Raw genomic sequence first — 23,704 nt, 5'->3', positions numbered from 1 at the left:
AATACCGCCTGTTATTTGGTGAATCGAGCTCCATCAACTGTAATAGAGCTGAAGACACCAATGGAGATGTGGACTGGTAAACCAGATGATTATTCAAACCTCCATGTATTTGGAAGTATTGTGTACGTGATGTACAACTTCCAAGAAATTTTAAAGTTGGATCCAAAATCCAGGAAATGCAAATTCTTGGGGTATGCTGATGGAGTAAAGGGGTATCGCTTGTGGGATCCCACTGCACGCAAAGTGATCATCAACAGAGATGTTATCTTTATAGAAGATAAACTACAAAGAAAAGAAGACGGTGATAGCACTGAAAAGTTAGAGACTACTCAGATACATGTGGAAAAAGAGTTTGAACAAAGAGATTCTTCTGAAGCAGAACCAGCACATGATGAACAAGAACCAGAGAGTTCTGAAGCTCCAACAACTCGTCAATCAGATCGTGTGAGAAGACGTCCCAATTGGCACTCAGATTATGTTATAGAAGGTAATATTACATACTGCCTTTTAACAGATGACGGTGAGCCATCAACATACCATGAGGCAATAAACAACTCAGATGCTTCACTACGGATGATGGCGATGCAAGAGGAAATTGAAGCCCTTCATAAAAATAATACATGGGACTTTGTGCCACTACCACAAGGAAGGAAGCCAATTGGTAACAAATGGGTCTTCAAAATCAAGTGAAATGGTGATGATCAAGTTGAGAGGTATCGTGCAAGACTGGTGGTCAAAGGATATGCTCAAAAAGAAGGTATTGATTTCAATGAAATTTTTTCTCCTGTGGTTCGACTAACAACAGTTTGAGTAGTTTTGGCAATGTGTGCTACATTGGACTTACATCTAGGGCAACTAGATGTTAAAACAGCTTTTCTTCATGGAAATCTTGAAGAAGAGATTTATATGCTCCTGCCTGAAGGTCTTGAAGAAAAAGAAAAGAAGAACTTGGTTTGCAGGTTGAACAAATCTATGTACAGTCTAAAGCAAGCGCCGAGGTGTTGGTATAAGAGATTTGATTCCTTCATTATGTGCCTTGGATACAACAGACTTAATGTAGACCCTTGTGCTTATTTCAAGAGGTCTGATGATAACAATTTTGTTATATTACTGTTGTATGTGGATGACATGTTGGTTGCAGGACCCAACAAAGATCATATTGAAGAATTGAAGGCACAACTGGCTAGGGAATTTGAAATGAAAGACTTGGGATCAGCAAACAAGATTCTAGGGATGCAAATTCACCGAGACAGAAGTAATAGGAAGATTTGGCTTTCACAAAAGAATTACTTGAAAAAGATATTGTCACAATTCAGCATGCAAGATTGTAAGCCAATTTCTACCCCTCTTCCTATTAACTTCAAATTATCCTCCAGTATGAGTCCTAGCAGTAAAGAAGAGAGGATGAAGATGTATCGAGTACCGTATGCATCAGCAGTTGGAAGTTTAATGTTCGCTATGATATGCACAAGGCCAGACATTGCACAAGCAGTGGGAGTGGTTAGTCGGTACATGGCAAATCCAGGAAAAGAGCATTGGAATACAGTAAAGAGGATCCTGAGATACATCAAAGGGACCTCAAATGTTGCATTATGTTACAGAGGATCAAACTTACTAATCAATGGGTATGTAGATTCTGACTATGCATGGGATTTGGATAAAAGCAAATCTACTACAAGATATGTGTTCAAAGTTGCTGGTAGAGCTGTAAGCTGGGTTTCAAAATTGCAGTCAGTTGTGGCTACATCCACAACAGAGGCAGAATATGTAGCAGCTACACAAGCCAGTAAAGAAGCAATTTGGTTGAAGATGCTATTGGAGGAACTTGGGCACAATCAAGAGTATGTCTCTCTGTTTTGTGACAGTCAAAGTGCATTGCATCTAGCAAGGAATCCAACATTTCATTCAAGGACAAAGCACATACGGGTTCAGTATCATTTCATTTGTGAAAAGGTGGAAGAAGGAACGGTAGATATGCAGAAGATCCATACCAAAGACAACATAGCAGATTTCATGACAAAGGCGATCAATGTTAATAAATTTACCTGGTGTCGATCCTCCTGTGGCCTGTCAGAGACGTAAGCAACATGGTGGTACAAGGTAGAAAGAATGGTGTAAAGATATGATTGTTTCAATCAAATCTTCAAGTGGGAGATTGTTGAAAGTAAACAAAAACGGCTGAATTATTTGGTTCAACAAGTAGAGCGACTAGGGGTCAAATTTGGCCACCAAATTGATAAAAAAAAATAGATGTTAAAACTACACATTTAGTCATTGTACTTTAGGATATTTACAAGATTAAGTCCTTAAGATTTAGCTATAAATACCCTAGCCCATTTAGCTTCAAAACCATCCCAAAGCATTCTAGCTTTCTTCCAAATACTAGAGAATTTAGAGAGTTTCTTGAGAGTTTTTTTCTCCTTTTTATCAAGAGAGAATTATCATTGTTTTCTTCTTGGTAGATCGAGAGAGGTTGTAATTCCTATTTTCTCATAGTGAAATTCTTCTACCGTTGCCCGTGGTTTTTACCCTAAATTTTTAGGGGTTTTCCACGTAAATTTTGTGTCTCTTTTATCTTCATTTTTATTTTCTCAAATTATCAGTTGCGATTTTGCTCTATCCGATAGCTGTCTTCCGCAAAATTTTGGACTCCAATACTTTGGCTTACTCTCAATATACCTACAATAGTTATTCATGTGACCAGTAATCTTTGATTAATTTTCGATTAATTATAATAACATTCATGTGTTGCAGTACTTACAACTGTATAGCTTTCTTGAGAGCATTGATGTCTTCAACAAGAGTAGAGACATCGATGGTGAACTCAACAGTGTCTCCCATATCGGGGCTTCTTCTGAAGTTGCTAATAGGCTTTGTAATAATAACAGAATTCGGATAATATATCTTCTCCATGTATCTCAAGAACAGTGTTGTCAGTATGTTCATTTCTTCCAAAATCATCTGCAGTAATATATACATATATATGTTCGATATTAATAGATCAATTGAAGAAATTGATTAAGTATAGTTCTTAAATACTTGAACTCCGTCGATGACGCAACGATCGCCGACATCAAAAGGGTGCATGATGAAGACGAAAATGATGGATTCGAAGATGGTTTTGTAGGTGTTTTGGAACATGAAGCCGACGATGAGCAACTGAGATGTAACGACGAAGACAACCTTAACGGTGGCGACCCCCATTACGAGGAGGGAGACTACTATTATAATCACGATGACGACTGCACTTGCTACTCTGTGCAGCTGTTGGACTGCTGTTTTGGTGTCGTTTAAGGAATGACCCAAGGCTTTGCGCTCGACATATGCATGTACCTGCAACAACAACAGTATTCAATCACTACCATTAATATTCACTTATTATTTAGATTCAAAACATGTATTATATAAAACATAATTGAAGCTTACCACCCAATTTCTGAAGGAAGATTTGGAGATCTTTCCAGTGTCAAGGGCTCCTTCAAAGAGAGGAAATATAGTATGAACTTCTTCATTTCTCAAGAACTTCATTAGGTCTTCCTCTTCTATATACCTATATATATATATATATATTATGGAGAGTCAAAATCAAAATTCAATTTACTGAATATAATTAGTTCGCCGAATAAATGTTTTTAATCATGTGTTGACATGTGTTACCTTCTGATTAGATGGATTAAATTTAGCAAATTAAATTAAAATTATAGTTGAATTGATAGTAAAAACTAAATGCATAACCATAACAATTTGTTTAGCTATTACATTAATATTTATGTTAACAGTCAACAATCAGTGACTCAATTGATATTATCTATATAATTAAGTGATTTTCTTGACAATATTTATAGTTCGGGGGTAAACATATAATGAGCTATATAATTTAATGACTATACATTTAGTTTACCCAAAAAGAAGTTTAATTATATGTCTACTTTTGTGACTTCCATATTTCCAATCTTTCTTCATGGAAAGAGACAAGTAGGAAATATGTGGTCTTTAAAACACAATCATAAGCAACAAAACCCGAATGGTCGATTATCACATAGAATGCATATCCTATACAAAAAGGTGGGGTTGGTTCGGTTGGACAGTGACACGTCGTCGTCACTATTTCTATTTTCTAGTTCCATGATGTCTTCAAATGCATTTCTAACATGTTTCGAATTGTGCATGTATAGTTGCCATTGCAAACACCTCACGTTGGATGCATATGCTTATTTATGTGTCACCAACTTGAATGAATATAAGAGGTTGATTATAGAGTCGTTTTTATTCTTAAAATTATATAAATTGATTACTTAATAAAAATTTTAAATCGTTCCGATCGAAAATGACAATTATTATTTGAAGTTAATTGAATTCTATGTAATATTTCATCGTTGAACTTAATTTCGAGAAATGAAATTATAAATATTAATTATTTAGAATTATTAATTGATACACTGGTGTGAAATAAGTGTTTTAGGTGTTGAAAATTGAAAACTATATTTTGATTCCTATGGCGATGAGGAATTAAACAAATACCATAGTTAAGAGATGAAGAGAAACTTACTTGGCACCGGGCTTGGCGACATTCTTGAAGATCCTCTGGGCACTAGACCGAGCCTCCCACTCACTGTTAATCTCCGACACCCCCGCCCCGAAATCGTCGACTGACCTCGATATCGTTGACAGCCCCGACGACTTAACGTAGTTCACCAGCCTCTTCACGCTCCATGCATTCGCTCTCCCTTCCAAGCTCAGCTTCTTCAGCTTCTCCATGTCAATCCTTCTCGACACTTTCTTCGACAACGTCCTCGGCACCGCCCCTCCGCCGCCGCCTTCCTTCAGCCTCGCAGGCATTGTTTTAGCATGCCGGAGCCCTCGTTTACGCGGCAGTTCCCTCTCGGCCTCTTCCAAAGGAGGCCCGGAGAGTGCATCGAGGATATAGTGATGAAAGACGCTCTGCTTTCATCCGATCAAAGAACGTGGCGACGTGGAAAGACGAAGCCAAAACCTTAACGAAAACGATTTTCAGCAACCAGATAGTGGCGCCGGTGAGAACAGCGATGAGGGCTAGAAACGTCTTTTTAACGACGATGTTCTGTTTGTGAATATCGGGGAACATGATCATCCAACAGAGAAGAACCAACCCTAGCCAAGCACAATTCTGAAAGCTTTTCCTCAACCCGTAAACGAAATACAAAACCTTCTCAAGAAGCATGGAATTCCGTTCTATAAGGAACACCATGAACCCAACAACCCAAGCTGAAACCAAGCGTCCACAAAACAAAACCAGAATCATTAGACACCATTTCCATATCTCCAAACCCCAAATAAGCTTATGTTCCAAAGATTTCACTGTCAAATAACAGATCAAACAAGTCATGATAATGACAAAGAGAATGAACTCAATCCATGCTCTTTTGTTGATCTTTCTCCTCCTCCTCTTATACTTGGCTTCCTTACTATCTCCTTCATCGTCATCTTCGTCGTCGTCATCGAACTACTCGTCATCGGAGTCGGTGGAAGAGGTATCGTCTTGAGGATATAAGGGCAGGTTTTGATCGGATTCGGCGATGGTTTTGGGTGTTAGAGGGTAAGAAGTTACCGCAAAACGAGCTCTGGGCTTGGAGAAATTGAGGCGGCGAAGAGTTTTGGTTTTTGCAGGGGATTGTTGTTGTGAGACTGAATCGGTGTTGTTAGTAGTATTTGCTTGAAGGGATGAGTCTTTGGGCTTCAAGCTTGGTTCGTCCATGAAGAGGACTACCTGATCTGAATTGTGTTTCTGTTTGTTTTGGGACCCCATTAATGCACAAAGCTAGCTAACAATATGGAAGAGATGAAGAAGAGTTCATCGTAGAGAAATGGCTTCAATATTATCATCCCACTAATACTACGAGAGAGATGAAAGTGAAACTAATGCCGGAGCGAATGAGTAAATCTTGACCAAACATAAAGCTACCTATATTAAAATTGGGTGCATAAAACTATATATTCATAACCTATTAAATATTAATCTAGGTGATTATTTATATATAAATAAATATAATTTTATACGTCATCAATAAAATAAATTATAATATATATTAAAAATTAATGTTAAATTTCTTTATATTATTATTAAATTAAAATTAAAAGTAAAAAAATGAATTCTATAAGATTTAAACATTCAATGTTAATATGAATATCGGGATATAATAACTTTAAAATATTTCCCGGATAAATGATTAATTCATATAATACAAATTATTAATGTAAAAAACTTTGGGTTAGGATCTATTTCTACGGTGTAAAACTCTTTAATTTTACGTCTTTTTAAAATTATTGAATTGAGTAAAATCAAATACTATATTAACTCTTATTTTTTTCAGAGATTATCTTTTTATTTTTTACTGTTAATTTTAACATTTTTTTATTCAATGATCTTAAAAAAATGTAAAATTTAAAAAAAATACGAAATGTAATTGGATTTTGCCCGAAATCCGAAATCTTATATGAGTATAAATATGACACAATAAGATATATAAACATATAGGATGAAATTCCTAATCATATCGAATTAATAAAGAGATTTGGCAGAAGCTTTTATTTTATTTTTCTACTGAAGTTGTTATAAAAGGGGGAAGGTAATGATTGTCTTTTGAATTATCAACCTTCCCCTTCGAAAATAGGTTGAAGAAACAAACGCTTAAATATATAAAAAGGTGTTCAACTTATGTCTATTTTAATATTTTTTTAATTTAGTTCGATATGTGTCTGGATCGCTGTCTTATAACAGAGGGGCCGAGAGTGAAAAAAAATTAGCTGACCTTATTCCCATATGTAATGGGATAGGGGGAGGTAGGATAGTTGAATGACTCCAACGTCAGATTGAGAATAATTTCCGTGGGACCTCCTCCGATAGCCAGAATTATGAATTACCCACCGTGAGACTCGATCCCACGACCACAAGATTAAGAGTCTTGCGCTCTTATCAACTGATCTGGACGAACAATTCAGAAAAATAAAGAAAACTTTATTAAAAAAAATGTGGAGAGAGAACGGAATGTTGTTACCATAAAAAAGATCAGATAAATGCCTACTGAGTATATATATTTTATTAATTAGAAGAGTTGATGAATATTTAAATTATTTTTCTAAGACAACTGGCTAGTTGAAATAATAACAGAAGATGTCGATTTGTTAAACATGGGTTATTGTTGTCTGTAATAATGTAAAGGCACAACTGGTCATTCAGAATCATTACACTGTGCTGTCAGCTTACATGGTTTAATAATCAAAGGAACCCCTTATACCCTCGAGGCTCTATCCTATTGATAACCTGCAAAAAGGAGCATTAATAATTATCAACTCAACAAGTTGTTCCCCATACATCACTCGTTTTGGGGACCTTCCAGACTGCACTTTTCATAAAGTAGATTGAGAAAAATGAAAGCCTCTATAAGTGGATTCATATCGAACAGATAAAATGTTCAAAAGCGACCAACAACAACGTGAACATTGCTTGAACGTAAGCCACATTCCATTTTTCAAGAAAAGCCCCTCAAAGAAGGTAAAACTTCGAAATCTATGTAATTACAGCCCGATACATACTGTATTTGATAGCAAAGATAAGAAAATAAGGAGCGAAACAACTAGCCACGGGTTTAGGCACCATTCTAAAGACAGTTCCGAAGGAGATGGCATGTAGTTTCCTTCTCTAGGCTAACGACTTACAAGTTCCTTAGGTATCAACAAGAATATATGCAAATTAATCATTAATCATTTATGAGCTATGAGGAAAGCAAATTAATATGCAACATTTTTACACTCCTTTCTAACTAGATAAGAATTCTTGAAGCTCGTCAAAACAACCCAAAATCATCATAAGAACACACATGGGGAACTCAAAAGTAAACGTTAGGCAACTTGGATGCAATCGAGAGAGATTGCTAGGAGAATTAGGAGTTAGCCTTCGAAGTGTTTGTCTTTTGCAGGAAAATTGCGGTTAATCCAAGCGGTAATTTCCAGTATCCAAAACTTTTGGTGCCGTGTGTTCTTGCTGCCTTCCAAAGGATCAAGCAGGTTGAGAAGCTTTATAATTATTTTCTTTGTAAAGGTTCGGAGGATTGTCTAGAGGTGCCCGTGTTAGCTGGGAGAGAGTATGCCTCCCAAAATGTGAGGCTGGGCTTAGTCTCAAAGATATCCTTTCTTGGAACAAGGCTTGTATGATGAGGTGCTTGTGGGTGCTTTTTGTGAAAGCAGGTTCTCTTTGGGTGGCCTGGACTGGGCGCTACGTGTTGAAGGGGCGTACCATTTGGCAGATGCCTCAGAAAGTGGGGTCAAGCTGGATTTGAAGTAGGATTATGAAGTTGCAGGATGGCTTCTCTTTTGTTGGTAATCTTGATGATGGGTTTAGTGCCATGAAGGTGTAGGATGCCCTTAGACATAAACAGGTTAGAGTCCCTTGGAGCGGGTTATTGATTCCTCGTCATTCATTTATTACTTGGTTGGTAGTTTTGAATTAGTTGCCAACTAAGAATCATTTGCTTTCTTGAGGGTGTTTGTGTTGATTCTATTTGTATCTTTTGTGGGGTTGATGAAATTAAGATCACGTAACACCCGAAAATCCGAGTTAATAATTTCGAGTTTACACGAGATACTTATAAACCCGTGAATTTTACAATTTAAGTACTTAATTAGAATGAGATCCGACCCAATTAATTATCAAAAAGGAGATTTCTACTTTGTAAAGAGGTGAGAAGGACCAAAAGTGTAATTTTCCCAATTTTAAAAAATGAAGGCTTTTTTTTTGGATTTCTTTCCTTCTCATTTTCCTCTCTTCTTCCTCTCCAAGTTCCATAAGTTAAAGGTATGTCCTTGAGCCATTTCCTACTTCTTTTAAGCTTCAATTTCGTTTTTAATCCCTCCAGCAACATCGTTTTAGTGTTTTAAAACTTTGGTTTCTTTGGTTGCAAGAACATTTGGGGGTTTTACATCCAAGACTTTGTAGAGGGTGTTACGGATCATCTCTTTGCAGATTGTGTGTTCTCTAAAAGAGTATGGGGGATGGTTATTCAAGCTTTCCATGTTGATTGGTCTAAAAGAGTGTGGGTCCTCTTCTGCTCTTGCTGAAGAGTGGGGGCCTATATAGGATGAGATTAATTGTTTTTGTTTCCTGGTTGTGTTTTGCTATCTGTTGTTAGTTCTATTGGGTTGTTCTTGGTTTTGGAGTTGTACATGATTGGTTCTTTCCCTTTAAAAAAAAAAATCATTCCATGTATCACAGGTTCATTCCCTTTGCTAAAGCCTAAAAGCATGATTGGTGGGAACTCTTGTTTTAAAAAAGGAACATGAAAAAGAAACAATAAGAAAAGCATGGGAACTTGTTTTTCATTGCAAAGGTCCCCTCAAAAAAATAGATTTTTAAATACTTTGGAGTTAGAACTTTGCTTCACACAACGGAGTTATCATGCTGTGTACAACTGATAACGGACAAGGTCTTCTCCATTTTAGACAACGAGGCCTTGTTGCTGAGTGAGTTTGGAACTGAAATTGATGAAATCATTCTTGAACTCAACGCCATGAAAGCTTTCCTTGAGGATGCTCGTACAAGCTTTGGACTAAATGTACTCTGCAATGAAACGGATAGTCACTGGATTGCAAGCGTCAGAGATATTGTTTACCAAGTCGAAGTCGTCGTCGACGAATACATGTACCACTTGAACAACCAACAACAATGGAGAGCTAAACCCTCCAATTTTTTCTTGAAGCTTATTCATTTTCCCAGACCCTGTTGTTTAGGCTTAGCATAGCAATCAAGTTACAAGATGTCAACCAAAATATCAAACGCATTTCTGAGGAGATATCTTAATGTCATAGATGATGTTTGGAGTACCAATTTCTGGCAGGATATCAGCATAGCAATTCCTGATTCCGGTTGTCATCATAACTGGCTGAAAAATCTGAGTGAATCTTCTCTCTTTTTCAATGATGATGATCTTGTTGGAATCAACAAGGCACAACGTCGGTTGTTGGGATGGTTGATGGATCAAGAGCTTCAAATGACCGTGATTTCCATGGTCGGGATGGGTGGTTTGGGCAAAACATCTCTCGTTGCCAACACTTTCAACAAACAAGCTGTCAAGCAACACTTTGATTGTTGTGTCTGGATCGCTGTTTCACAACAGTACGTTGTCAAAGAGCTATTCAAGTCCATGATCAGCGAGCTCTACGACAAGTCGAAAGAAACCTTTGATACGGCGATCAACGTCGACTCCATGAGCTACGGAGATTTGGTGGAGACACTGCTGAAGTTTTTGCAGCCGAGGAGATATCTTATTGTCATAGATGATGTTTGGAGTACCAATTTCTGGCAGGATAGCAGCATAGCACTTCCTGCTAATACGAATGGAAGCCGTATCTTGCTTACTACACGAAGGGAGGACGTTGCTTCCTTTGAATTCGTAATTGCAAAACACATCCTTCCACTTAAACCCTTACCTGTTTATGAGAGTTGGGCCCTTTTTTGCAAAAAAGGTTTCGTTGCAAAATGTGAAGGCTTGCCATTGGCTATTGTGGCGTTGGGGGGTTTGATTGCTTCTAAGAACTCGATGGCCAAATGGAATGGTATGTATGAGAACTTAAACTGGGAGCTAACTGAAAACGAAACTTTCGAATGGCTCAAATATATTTCATTGCTCAGCTACCATGATCTGTATTATAGGCTTAAGCAGTGTTTCCTATTTTGTTCCATATTCCCTGAAGATTGTGTGATCAAACGGAAAAGGCTCATTAGAATCTGGATGCCGAACCACTTGGAGGAGTAACCCCGGAAGTTGTTGCAGAGAGATATTTAACCGAGTTGATCTGCAGAGGCTTGCTTCAAGTTGTTAGGAGGAATGGACCAGGGAGGCCTAAAGCATTTAAGATGCATGACATATTGCGAGAGCTTGCACTGTCCATATCGAAATCCGAAAAGTTCCTTGCCAAGTCCGATGGGAAAGAAGTAGAAGACAATGGAATCCGTCGTTGGTCGATTGAAGCGAAGGAGAAAGAGATGAAAGCTGCAGGCAAGGCTGCTCTATCACGTATTCGTTCATTGTTTGTTTTTGCTGTTGATGAAACCTCCAAGTCTTCCTTAACCAGACTTCCCTCCGGTTTTAAATTGTTGAGTGTGTTGGATCTAGAAGACACTCCGATCAGTGAACTCCCAGATGAATTGGTGAATTTATTCAGTTTGAGATATCTAAACTTGACAAGAACACGGGTGAAAGAGCTTCCGAAATCTGTCCGGAAGCTTTACAACTTGCAGTCTTTAAACACTTGGGAGACTCGAATCAAAGAACTTCCAGCAGGAATCGTGAAGCTGAAAAATCTCCGACATCTAATCGCTTATCGTTACAACGTAAACCGAATGGCATTCGACTACGGCTTCGGCACAGTTGTTCCATCCAACATCTGTTTGCTAAACAGCTTACAAGTCTTGACATTTGTGGAAGCACGGGGCAACATCATCAAACACCTCAGCAAGATGACACAACTGAAAAGGCTTAACGTCGGCAACATTAAGGAAGCCGATGAGAAAAATCTGTGCTCGGCCGTAGCGAAAATGAGAAACCTTCAATACTTAATGGTGAAATCATGTAACGTAGACGAGCGAGTGAAGATGGATGCACCCGAATCAGCTCCCCCTTTCCTCGAGAAACTCCTATTAGGTGGGAAATTGGAGAAGATACCGCACTGGTTTAACTCGCTCGACGGCCTCATGTGTTTATACTTACACTGGTCTAGATTGAGGGATGATTTTCTTCACCACATCCAAGCATTGCCTAATCTAGGACACCTCACCATGCTAAATGCATACGAAGGGGAGCGATTGTGCTTCCTTGAAGGATTCCAAAAGCTTAAGATTTTGAGAATTCGGAGGTGCCATCCAATGAAAGAAATTGTGATCAATAGAGGAGTGATGTCGGATCTTCAGGAGCTTGAAATCGTGGAATGCCAAGAGTTCATGACATTACCGCATGGTTGGGAAACTCTACCCGATCTGAAACAAGTTTATCTGCGTGATGTTTCACCTGGACTTACCGACAAGATATGGGGATCAGAAGAAACCAGTCATTCGACAGTCACGGCCATCATGTTAAGCAGACAAGAAGGTGATGAAGGCGTATTCGATATCAAGCGATGGCGTTGATGGTTTCTGCAGAATAAGATGCATTCTTCAGGTCATAAGCTATTCTATGCGCTCATCCCCTAAAAATTTTAAATTTTAATTATTTTCGTTCCTAAAATTTTATAAATTTACCTCCCTTTAAAATTTTATAAATTCGTCACCCCTAACATAAAATGTTAAATTATGTGATCGTGGTTATATATACAATTGCTCTTCAGTTGATTTGTATGACTTATATTATTGTTTTTTTATTATTGGTTAATGCCTATACAAAATTTAAAAATAGTGTTAAAATTTTTTAATATTCTTTCTTTCAATAATACGAGAATGAATTTTTTTACTTTTTCTTCTCTTTTTATTTTTTTATTAAGCTAAAGTAATTATAAAATAATATTTACTTTAAATATTCTTAACTATTTAACAATGAATATTTAATCATTTTTATTGTGCCCCTAGTGCTCTTACTATATTAAATTATATTTAATAATTAATTCAAAATAATGGGGTATGCACTTGGTCAGGACTAAGTGTATCCACCCCTTGTTCATATTAATTAGAAGGATCGGATAAATAGGGGTGTAAATAAACAGAGTATTCGGTGAATCGTTCGTATAACGTTCGTTTATGTTTGTTTGTTAACCTAAATAAACGAGTATAAACAAATTATTTTATGTTCATTTAATAAAAGAACGAACATGAAAAAATGTATGCTCAACTCGTTTACGTTCAAGAACAAACTCGTTTATGTGCTCGTTTATAAGCTGGCTTTTGAACTCGTTTATTTATGTTCGTAAACAAACTAGTTTACCTAGTTTTCATTTTTCGTTTTTTACATTTTAAATATTGGTTAAGGTAATGATTAAATTGAACACGTGATAAAATTTGAAATTTAAACTATGAATTTTAAAGATTTTAAGCGCAAATTATATAACTTTACCATTTTACTTTAGCTTGAAAAGATAAAACTAAAAATTGAACATATAATCACGAACTATAAATGAACACTAAACAAACATTAAACGAATATGTTCCTTAATGCTAAATGAACATATTCGTGAACATATGAACGAGCACTTTCATATTAAACGAACATGTTCGTGAACAATAAATAAACAAACACGAACACCTTCAAAAATAAACGAACATTCGTTTACGTTCAAGAACAAACTCGTTATGTGCTCGTTTATAAGCTGGCTTTTGAACTCGTTTATTTATGTTCGTAAACAAACTAGTTTACCTTTTCATTTTTCGTTTTTTACATTTTAAATATTGGTTAAGGTAATGAAATTGAACACGTGATAAATTTGAAATTTAAACTATGAATTTTAAAGATTTTAAGCGCAAATTATATAACTTTACCATTTTACTTAGCTTGAAAAGATAAAACTAAAAATTGAACATATAATCACGAACTATAAATGAACACTAAACAAACATTAAACGAATATGTTCCTTAATGCTAAATGAACATATTCGTGAACATATGAACGAGCACTTTCATATTAAACGAACATGTTCGTGAACAATAAATAAACAAACACGAACACCTTCAAAAATAAATAAACGAACATGAACATAATACTAAAAGTTTAAATGAACACGAACACAATCTTGTTCGTTCAAACTCGATTCATTTACACCCCTACGAACAAACCATCAATTTTGGAATTAAACTTTTTTTAAAACATTTATCAATTTAAGTACAAATAGAATAATAAAATAATATTTTTAACAAGAAAAGTTTTCATATAAATAAGAACACAAGCTACACCAAAATCAACATAATCCTAACATAAAAGTTTAAAGGGTGTGACAAAAAATATAATCGAAATATCCCTTGAATACACGCTTCATCTTCTAAAAAATAGTAACTGTCAATAATTTTCATGTTTTTATTAGAATTTAGACAAAATATCGATGTAGACGTTGAGAGAATCAATCCGACAAATCATTCTATGAACAATTTTGAATTCATCAACAAATTGTCACAAATAGAGATCTAGCTATAAGATGCCGTCGACCTTTCTTGATCATGAAATGCGTTGTGATGAATACAACACAAAACACGAAATTATCATAACGATAGATAAAACCGTTATATAAAAGCAAAAAAATTGTGTCATGGAGACATATAAAAGTAAATATTTTCAGAATAAGTGAAAAGAAAAAAATCAAAACAAAAAGGATATTTATTTAGATCTAAACTAAAAAAAAATAAGCTAAAAAAAAGGAAAAACAATGATACTTAAAAAGAAATAGAAAATCATTTTAATAAGTACTAAAACTAAATGTTGGTACATAATAACAAAATAGCATTTTAAACTAATTTTAAAATTTAAATGATATTTTTATCATTCATTTGTAGTAATTTTATAGAAACACTGTCAATTTTATTTTTTATCTTTAAAACCAATTTATACACGAAAAACACATGCTTTAATTTCTTATACTACAACTTTAATGACATGTTATGTAATTTAAAATGACCGGCATGATTGATAATTGGTAATTTAAAATCACTTTAATTTCTTGATCCAATTTAAATTATTATTCAACCTATAAAAAATATTCTTTAATTCAAAATTTTATAATTATATTAGAAAAAATATTTTTAATATTTTGTATATTAAATAATACTATTTTCATGTTTGATAGAAATGATTAAGAATTTTAAATAAATAATTTTTTTACTAGCCTAAATTTCACTTAGATTCAATATTCAACCTCATCTAATTTAATAAATGGAACTAATATTAAAAATATATTAAAAAATTGACGAGACTTTTAATTTTTAATTCAACCAATTAAATTAATTATGAGTTAATAAACTTTATCCATTTTAGTATTTAAACGTCAATTTAATGTAAAATAAATCAAAAGTAGCTTATAAATAATAAAATTAATTATTTGATTTAATAGTATATGTTTAGGTACAAATATAAATTTTATATTTTATACAAATTATTAAAAATAAAATTATCTCTTTCATATGAGAAACGTGCACATTAAAATATGTAATTTTCAACGGCGATATATATTTTTTCAAACATTGAATCCTTCTTTCCTTTTGACGGTGCATCGAAACGAGGACAAAACACCAACGTACCCACCAATAATGCTTTTTAAACTTTTTAAAAAGAAGTCAAATAAAACATGTTCTTCTTGACCCAAAGTTCTCGGATAATGTTTTTCAGTTTTTTAATTTCCCAAGTAATGCACTTTGAGGATTATTTCTTAGGACAAGTCGTTTGTTACAATAAATGGTGAAGACGCAGTATAAACACTATGATTTGTCGAAAATGTAAGGATTTTTATGCGTCTTCAAGCCGAAACCAAGCACAGTGAATACATTTTGAATCCGAAATCAATGGAGAGTTGCAGAACGGACTGGAGGTCAACCTTGAAGACGCACAGTAATCCCGATGTCTTCACCCTCAAGACACACGATTGCTAGACGTCTTCAACAAGACGCATCGATTGTTTCACGGACCACTGTAACAAATTATTTATCCTGAGAAATAAAAATGAGAGTACGTTATTAGGGGAATTATTTTTCCCCAATGCATTATCTTGGCCATTTGGCCGTTTTTCTTACTTTCCGATTATAAATATCTTTATACGGAAATTCTATTTTTCAACAATTTGTTTGATATGGGAAATTTTAATATGTTATTTAAAATACTTTAAAATAGTTAGAAAGACACATGGTTTTCAGAACCGGACCGGTTAGCAAACCGATCATATTATCGGTTTACTGGTTTAACCGGTCGAATCGGTCGGAAGAATCGGACGACGTCATAATTATTTAAAAAATTAAATAAAAATACCAAAAATATTTAATAAAAAATAATTTTTTATATCACAAGTCATATTCAAAGTAAGTCATAACATATAAGTTAAAAACCATAAAATCAAGTGAAACAAATGATTCAAATTAACTACAACATAATATTTAAGGTAAAACATATTAAATAATAAATATAATTATATAACTATAATTAAAAAATAAATTTGAGATTAAAAAAATCATAATAAAATGATATTGTTTGGTTTAATTTTTTTTTAAAAACAATCTCACATGGCTAAGAAACATAGAAGAACATCCCAAAAGTCTAAAGAGTAAAACTATGAGAACAAAACAATATCACATTACTAAGAAACATTATAAGCGCATCACAACTAACTTCTATAAATAATAGAGGTAATTTGGCATTCAAAATCATAGAGTCTTTTGGTGAGCATTGAGTGAACTATTCTTTCACTTCAATCAAGCTCGAATTTTAGGCTTCAATCGAGCTTCTAATTTTTTTTTAGTTCAAGTTTCAATATTATATTTCGAGTTTAAGTTGAACTTGATAATTTTTAACTTGTGATTTTAGTTAAGTTGAACTTATTTTTAAAGTTTTCAAGTTCGAGTCGAGCTCAGCAATACTCGAGTTCGACTTGTCTCTTTTAACAAACGACGTTGTTTGGTTTAATTTTTTTTTTAAAAAAAAAATCCCGGTTTTTCCCGATTTTTTTCGGTTTTCAGCCGGTCCAGTTCGAACGGTTTAATAGTTCTGGCCGGTTCACTAATAACGATTTAAAATCAGACTAAACAACGATTTCCTGTTAAACCGGCCGGTCCGATTTGATTTTCAAAACAGAGGAAAGACATGAGAGGATTGGATATTAAAAAGTTTTGATGAGAAAAAGATAAAACACGTAGCGGTACCAGATATCAAACCCATTAAAATTTTATGTGCACAGTACACCAACGTGACTACTTTATTAAATTCAATGTATAAAAATATCTCGAGTGTTGATGATGTTCACCTCATGCGCATTCGTGTATATATATATATATAATATGGTCTCAACGCCTAAAACATAAGCTAATCCCATTCATCCACGAACAAAGAACTTGCAACAATGGCAGCTCAAACAACTCCATCTCCGATCAAAACGGTGGTCGTTTTGGTTCAAGAGAACCGTTCCTTCGACCACATGTTAGGGTGGTTCAAAACTCTAAACCCAGAGATCGACGGCGTCACAGGCTCCGAATCCAACCCCATTTCCACCTCCGACCCGAACTCCACCCATGTGACCTTCAAGGACAACGCCGACTACGTTGACCCCGACCCCGACCACTCTTTCCAAGGCATATACGAACAGGTATCCGGCAAACCATGGGATTTCAACAACCCGGACCCGAACCCGGAGATAAAAATGAACGGTTTTGTACAAAACGCCGAACGTACGACGCCGGGATTGTCGGAGACGGTGATGAACGGGTTTAAACCGGAGAAGGTGCCGGTGTTCAAGGAGTTGGTGAGGGAGTTCGCGGTGTGTGATAGGTGGTTTGCATCGTTGCCGACGTCGACGCAGTCAAACAGGCTGTACTTACACTCGGCGACGTCGCGTGGGGCCATGAGCAACGATACGCAGAAGCTGTTGGAAGGATATCCTCAGAAAACTATATTTGAGTCGCTGGAGGAGAACGGATATAGCTTCGGGATTTATCATCAATCTTTCCCAGCCACCCTTTTCTACAGGTAACCATTTTGACTTAAGTTTATCCGATGGAGTTCATCTCATATATCATCATTTTGATTTATTTAAATTAAATGTTGCTCAAATTTTAATAACATTGAACTCTAAAAATTTATAAGATGTGTCATCTCAAAAACCCTGCTTCCACTGTGTTTGGTGTAAATCAATCAAAACTTTCAGTTATGATATTTTGTCTTTTAGTCGAACGTTAAAACAAAAGTCTACATGATAACTAATCAAGAGGATAAAAAAATCTACACGAAAGGATTTAGTGGTATCACTCATCCTCACCCACGACCACAAGATTCCCATAATGTTGAAACTTGAAAGGGTCCATACGTTGAAATTTCATCGATAGCTGTCATGCACAACCACCACATGCTTTACTTTTTTCCGTCAGTACAGATCAAAGGGTTCATAAACTATTCGCTGTCTTTTAAAAATCATTGCACCGACGGTATTAAAACACGAGGCGACATCTGGATCTATGACTTGCTGTAACCCCTAGGAAATAGGCTTAACACGAGTGTTCGTCGGTTCAGATTCACATGCATACAATTAACCCCTAGGAGGGAGAGTCGTACAGATCTGAATTAACTGATAGTCTGATACTGATGATATGGTTTGATTAATTAATAACAGGAACCTGAGGAACGTGAAATATGTGGACAATTTCCGTAATTACGATCTCAGCTTCAAGCGCGACTGTAAGAACGGAAAGCTACCAAATTATGTGGTGATCGAGCCCCGGTATTTCGACATTTTAACCGCCGGTGCGAATGACGACCACCCTTCCCACGATGTTTCCGACGGCCAGAAGTTTGTCAAGGAAATCTATGAGGCACTTAGATCAAGTCCTCAATGGAATGAAATCCTGTTCCTGATTACATATGATGAACACGGTGGTTTCTACGACCATGTTCCGACCCCCACCGGAGTCCCTAGTCCCGATGACATCGTCGGCGCCGAGCCTTACAACTTCAAGTTCGATCGCCTCGGTTGCAGGGTTCCTGCCATACTGGTTTCTCCATGGATCGAGCCTGGCACAGGTAATTCCCAACGCAAATTATGTCCAAGTTGTTTCGAATTCGGTCGTGAGTACTGAATACGAGTTTGTTCAATTTTTTCCTTAAAATAATCAGTGTTGCATAGGCCATCAGGGCCACATCCGACATCAGAGTTCGAGCATTCCTCCATTCCAGCAACAGTTAAGAAGATATTCAATCTCAAAGAATTTCTAACAAAGCGTGATGCATGGGCTGGTTCCTTTGATATTGTTGTCAATCGAAGCACCCCAAGAACAGATTGTCCTGGTAAAAAATTCAACCACCAAAAACACGCAACACTTGTTTTTGTTTTTCCGGTAAACTAATTAATGCACATAAAAATGCAGAAAAACTGGCAGAGCCGGTGAAAATGAGACACACCGATGCAAAAGAAACAGCAAAACTAAGCGATTTTCAACAAGAGTTGGTGCAAGTGGCAACTGCATTGAGAGGAGATCCATTGGAAGTGGCTGATAACATGACAGTCTCTTCCGGTCTCAAGTACGTTGAAGATGCGTTCAGTAAATTCTATGAAGATGGCGAGAAAGCCAAGAAAATCAATGGGGTTGACGATATTGCTTCAGTTGTTGCATCAGGGGTAAAAGCTTCCACAGATTTCGTGAAGAACATTTTCTCTTGATTGATCAATCATCATCAAAGAATCTGTCATGCTTGTAATTTGAATAAATATCGAAGGAGTTAGTTTGTGAGAGTTAGAACTATCCAGTCGTGTTTTTTTAAGTTCGGTCTTTTACTAAAAGAAATCCTATGCCCCTATGTGCGCCCCTCCAATAATTTTCTTAGACGTATCAATTTTACTTTTTCAGTAAAACTCAAGTAAAAAGAAATTATTTCTTTTGTATTCTACTTCATCTTTTACCTTCTAACCTATCTGGTAAAATTCAAATTACTAACAAAGGCAGAAGATAATAAATTCTTCATACATCACCAGAAGGATTGATAGCCTCCATTTCAGCATCCTCTGTGTCTTGTATCTCCAAGACAAGCTCTAGTGTGATCTCCACCACGCCCATTGCTGGCCTTTCTTTTCCCCTAAGGTGGACACAACTAGAAGCGATTTTCAAATACTTGTTCAAATATTCCGGAGTTGCCCTTCTCTTGAGGTATGGATCAATGGCATGATAAAAGCCCAATCAAGTATACAACTTTGATTATTCAATAAGCTGTGGTCAATCGCTGCTCTGACATATGGGTCAATAGCTGCAGTTAGTGAGTAGAGGGAGAACAACTGGAGCAGCAAAGAAGCAATAGGTGGCATATGGGTCCACCCAGGTCACCTTCAAGGACACCTCTGGCCACGTTGATCCCGACCTCGACCACTCTTTCCAAGCCATTTACGAACAAGTATCCGGCTAACCATGGGATTACAACAACCCAGACCCGAACCCGAACCCGGAGATAAAAATGAACGGTTTTGCGCTGAACGCCGAACGTACAAAATCTGGGTTGTCGGAGACGGTCATGAATGGGTTTAAACAGGAGATGGGGCCGGTGTTCAAGCAGTTGGTGACGGAGTTCGCGATGTGTGATCGGTGGTTTGCATAGTTGCCGGCGTCGACGGTGTCTAACAGGCTTTACGTACACTCAGCGACGTCGCATGGTGCCACGAGCAACAACGTGCAAAGGGTGATCGAAGGATATCCTCAAAAAACTATATTTGACTGATTGAAAGAGAACGGATGTAGCTTTGGGATTTATCATCAATCTTCCCCAACTACTGTCTTTTACAGGTACTAATTTCAACTGTTTTAAAAATTTTATCTATATATATATATATATATATATTTTTAAAGTACACAAATGATTATTCTATAATATAGTAATGTTTTGTTAAATTTATTGATTATTAAAAGTTTTAACATGATCTTCTATTATAATTTATTATTTTATTAAGTTTTTCGATTATTAAGAGTTATAAAATGGTCACTCGATTATTCATATATTCTAAACTCATCATTTTTCGTTAAAAATTAATTATAATATGAGTTAAACGTCAATCTACTGATTGTGATATGGTAAATTCGATCTTAAAATCTCAAATGACTATGAAATTCCAGACATATATTAATATTCAACTCAGACGTTTGTCAATTATTTTAATAGAAAAGGACGAGTTTTGAACATATGAATAGTCGGGTGATCATTTCATAACTTTTAATAGTCGAGAGATTCAACAAAACAACCACTATAGTTGGAAGATACAAATCAAACTCTTCATACACTATTCACTTTTCTCCATATAAAATATCTATTTTTTTTACAATTAATTATATCAACTAATTAAATTAAAGCAATAAACTTTCATGCGTTATTCTTTTTAATTATTATTTAATATAAATTTAATCATTATGTGATTCATCATTAATATGATTTACACAATATATAAATAGATATTAAATATATAAATGATAATGGTTAATTTATTAAAAATTAATAGATAAATAATAATAAACTGGATAGCAATCCAATTTTATATACCTAAAAATAAATTATAATATTACCAACAATCAGTTGTGATTCGAATCTTAACAATTGTAAATAAAGTAAATTAGGTTGGGAGGGTCGCTCTTGTCTCTGTAATATCCGATCCAAATTAGTCGATTAATAAATTAAAAACTGGTGGTTATTCAAAAAAATTATAATATTAGAGATTATCGTCTATTGTATCCTACTTTTATAAGTAAATTTTGAAATTGATATGTAGCATCGTAAAGGACCATGATAAAATTTTCTATCATACAAATAAAATTTAATTTGTTTTTCTTATTTAATCAATTGTTTTAAATATTTTTTTAATTATAAGATAATATATATTCAGAAATTTCCATAATCATTAATAATACACACTTATAAATATAACTTTTTAAACTTAAAATTTTTAAGAAAACCAACATTCTTAACTACAAATAAAACCACTTGCCGGTTGAACTATTTTAAAAATTAGACCCAAACTTATGAGTACACAATACAAATATAGGATGTCTAAGGAAAGATGGTCTAATATAAGGCTAAGAAAACGTGTTACCGAAAATATTAATATTTTTTAATATTTTCGGTAAAGCACTACCTAAAATGTTATTTTTTACCGGAAATATTAATATTGGGCGCTACTTAAAATGTTATTTTTTCTACAAAAATGTTAATATTGAAAATATTCATTTTAAGTACCGAAATTAATATTTTCGATAGAAAAAAATAACATTTTAGGTAGCGTTCTACCGGAAATATTAAAAAAATGTTAATATTTTCGGTAGCGCCTTTTCTGAACCTTATATTAGGCTGTCATACAACAGAACTACCCTACAAAAATCTTGCTGTTAAATCAAATTGTTGTTTCATCTATTTTCATATTTGGCTACAAATTATACTGAGAATGTCCTATAATTTTATTAATCGATCAACTAATAAAACTAAAAGTGAAGTGATAAAAAAATTGTCTTTAATTTATATTATTTGTGAGTTTGATTTTTTGATAATCTTGTTTTTATAACTTCTTATAAAATTTATATTAAATCATTAACACTGTTAAATAATTTTGGTGACAAAATTTACTCATCAATATTGATCCTTTTATTATTATATTAGGTATTGTATCCAGGATATTGAAAGGAGGAGGTGAAATCATGGTAATGTTAATATATCGTCTTACGGAAGAAATGTATGTATCTGAATTAATAACTGATATACTGATAATATGGTTTCATTAACTACTGACAGGAACCTTAGGAACTTGAGATATGTGGACAATTTCCATCAATTCCATCAAAGCTTCAAGCGTGACTGTAAGAATGGGAAGCCACCAAATTACGTGGTGATCGAGCCCCGATATTTTTACAATTTAACAGCCGGTGCGATCGACGACCAGCCTTCCCACGACGTTTCCAAGGGCCATAAGTTTGTCATGGAAATCTATGAAGCACTTATATCAAGTCCTCAATGGAATGAAATCCTGTTCCTGATTATATATGATGAACATGGTGGTTCCTATGACCATGTCCCGACCCCCACCGGTGTCCCTAGTCCCGATGATATTGTTAGCGGCGATCCTTTTGACTTCAAGTTCGATGGCCTCGGTTGCAGGGTTCCCGCCATACTGTTTTCTCCATGGATTGAGCCCGGAACAGGTAATTACCAATGCAACATTGAAACTAAGTCCGAATCTTGCTGAGATCGATTCAACTCGAAGTTTAAAGACTAAGTCCGACTCGATTAGAAAACTCATAAACTTAAAATTATCAAGTTTGACTCGAATTCGAAATAAAAAATTAAAGTTTGACTTGACTCGAAAGCTCTCGAGCTTAAAATTTTCAAGCTTCACTCGAAATTAAAATTGAAACTCAACTTGAACTCAAACCAAAATCTTAAGTACATGAAATTCTAATATATATATTAATATTATAAATTAATTAATTTAAAATTCTAAAAAATAAGTAATTCGCCAGCTTTTTGAGTAGAGAATCAAGTAGCTTGTTTCGGCTCATTAAAAATTGAGTTGAGTTCGAACTCGAGTCGAGTCCATTTGATAGAGTATTAACTGAGCAATGATCGAGTCAATCTCGAGTAGCTCACGATATATTATTGTGTCGTAATAACTAGGAATTCTAAAATTGAAATCGTCAAGATTAGTGTGATAGTCAAACAAATGATCATCCCAAAATTAACAGAATGTTCCGAGTTCATACATCCTAATATTAGTCTAATACCAACTATAGTAGACGTTCATTCCATTTCTAATGATAGAATATCTTATTTGTACTGATATCTTAGTTAAGTGATATATTTACAGAAAAAAAATTCGTTTGGTATCAAACATATAATTGAGTGATATGAACTCTAAAACAAAAGCATCCGATGCTCTTTCCTTGTTGCCAACCCTGATTAGATTATAAAACCCAACTAGCAGGCATATTATAATAAACAATACAGCAAGAGAGACCAAAGAAACAAGAAAAAATCCAAAGTAAGATGC

At 35.0% G+C, this 23,704-nt stretch overlaps 1 protein-coding gene and 3 pseudogenes across 1 annotated transcript; 3 read left to right on the top strand and 1 right to left on the bottom strand.

Annotated features, from left to right (window-relative positions):
- Nucleotides 1-3,018: 3,018 nt before the first annotated feature.
- On the bottom strand, nt 3,019-5,800 carry LOC120154098 (annotated as a pseudogene).
- Nucleotides 5,801-8,324: 2,524 nt separating this feature from the next.
- On the top strand, nt 8,325-12,169 carry LOC120154096 (annotated as a pseudogene).
- A 4,825-nt stretch (nt 12,170-16,994) lies between these two features.
- On the top strand, nt 16,995-19,581 carry LOC120153795 (non-specific phospholipase C3-like). Its single transcript, XM_039165671.1, has 4 exons — nt 16,995-17,670; nt 18,311-18,717; nt 18,811-18,981; nt 19,062-19,581. Exons 1-4 carry the CDS (start codon nt 17,048-17,050, stop codon nt 19,352-19,354), a joined length of 1,494 nt encoding a protein of 497 aa, XP_039021602.1. The 5' UTR covers nt 16,995-17,047; the 3' UTR covers nt 19,355-19,581.
- On the top strand, nt 19,383-22,903 carry LOC120154095 (annotated as a pseudogene).
- Nucleotides 22,904-23,704: the final 801 nt, after the last annotated feature.

Source organism: Hibiscus syriacus, unplaced genomic scaffold, assembly GCF_006381635.1.
Source record: "Hibiscus syriacus cultivar Baekdansim isolate YM2019G1 unplaced genomic scaffold, ASM638163v2 tig00111105_pilon, whole genome shotgun sequence".
Classification (NCBI taxonomy): domain Eukaryota; kingdom Viridiplantae; phylum Streptophyta; class Magnoliopsida; order Malvales; family Malvaceae; genus Hibiscus; species Hibiscus syriacus.
This window is presented reverse-complemented; position numbering and strand designations above follow the sequence as displayed.

What these genes read in the sequence shown, in the direction of transcription:
- LOC120153795 (XM_039165671.1), top strand. Translation starts at nt 17,048, where the DNA reads ATGGCAGCTCAAACAACTCCATCTCCGATCAAAACGGTGGTCGTTTTG. An exon ending in CCAGCCACCCTTTTCTACAG is followed by an intron (nt 17,671 to 18,310) that starts GTAACCATTTTG and finishes AATTAATAACAG; the next exon opens with GAACCTGAGGAACGTGAAAT. An exon ending in ATGGATCGAGCCTGGCACAG is followed by an intron (nt 18,718 to 18,810) that starts GTAATTCCCAAC and finishes TAAAATAATCAG; the next exon opens with TGTTGCATAGGCCATCAGGG.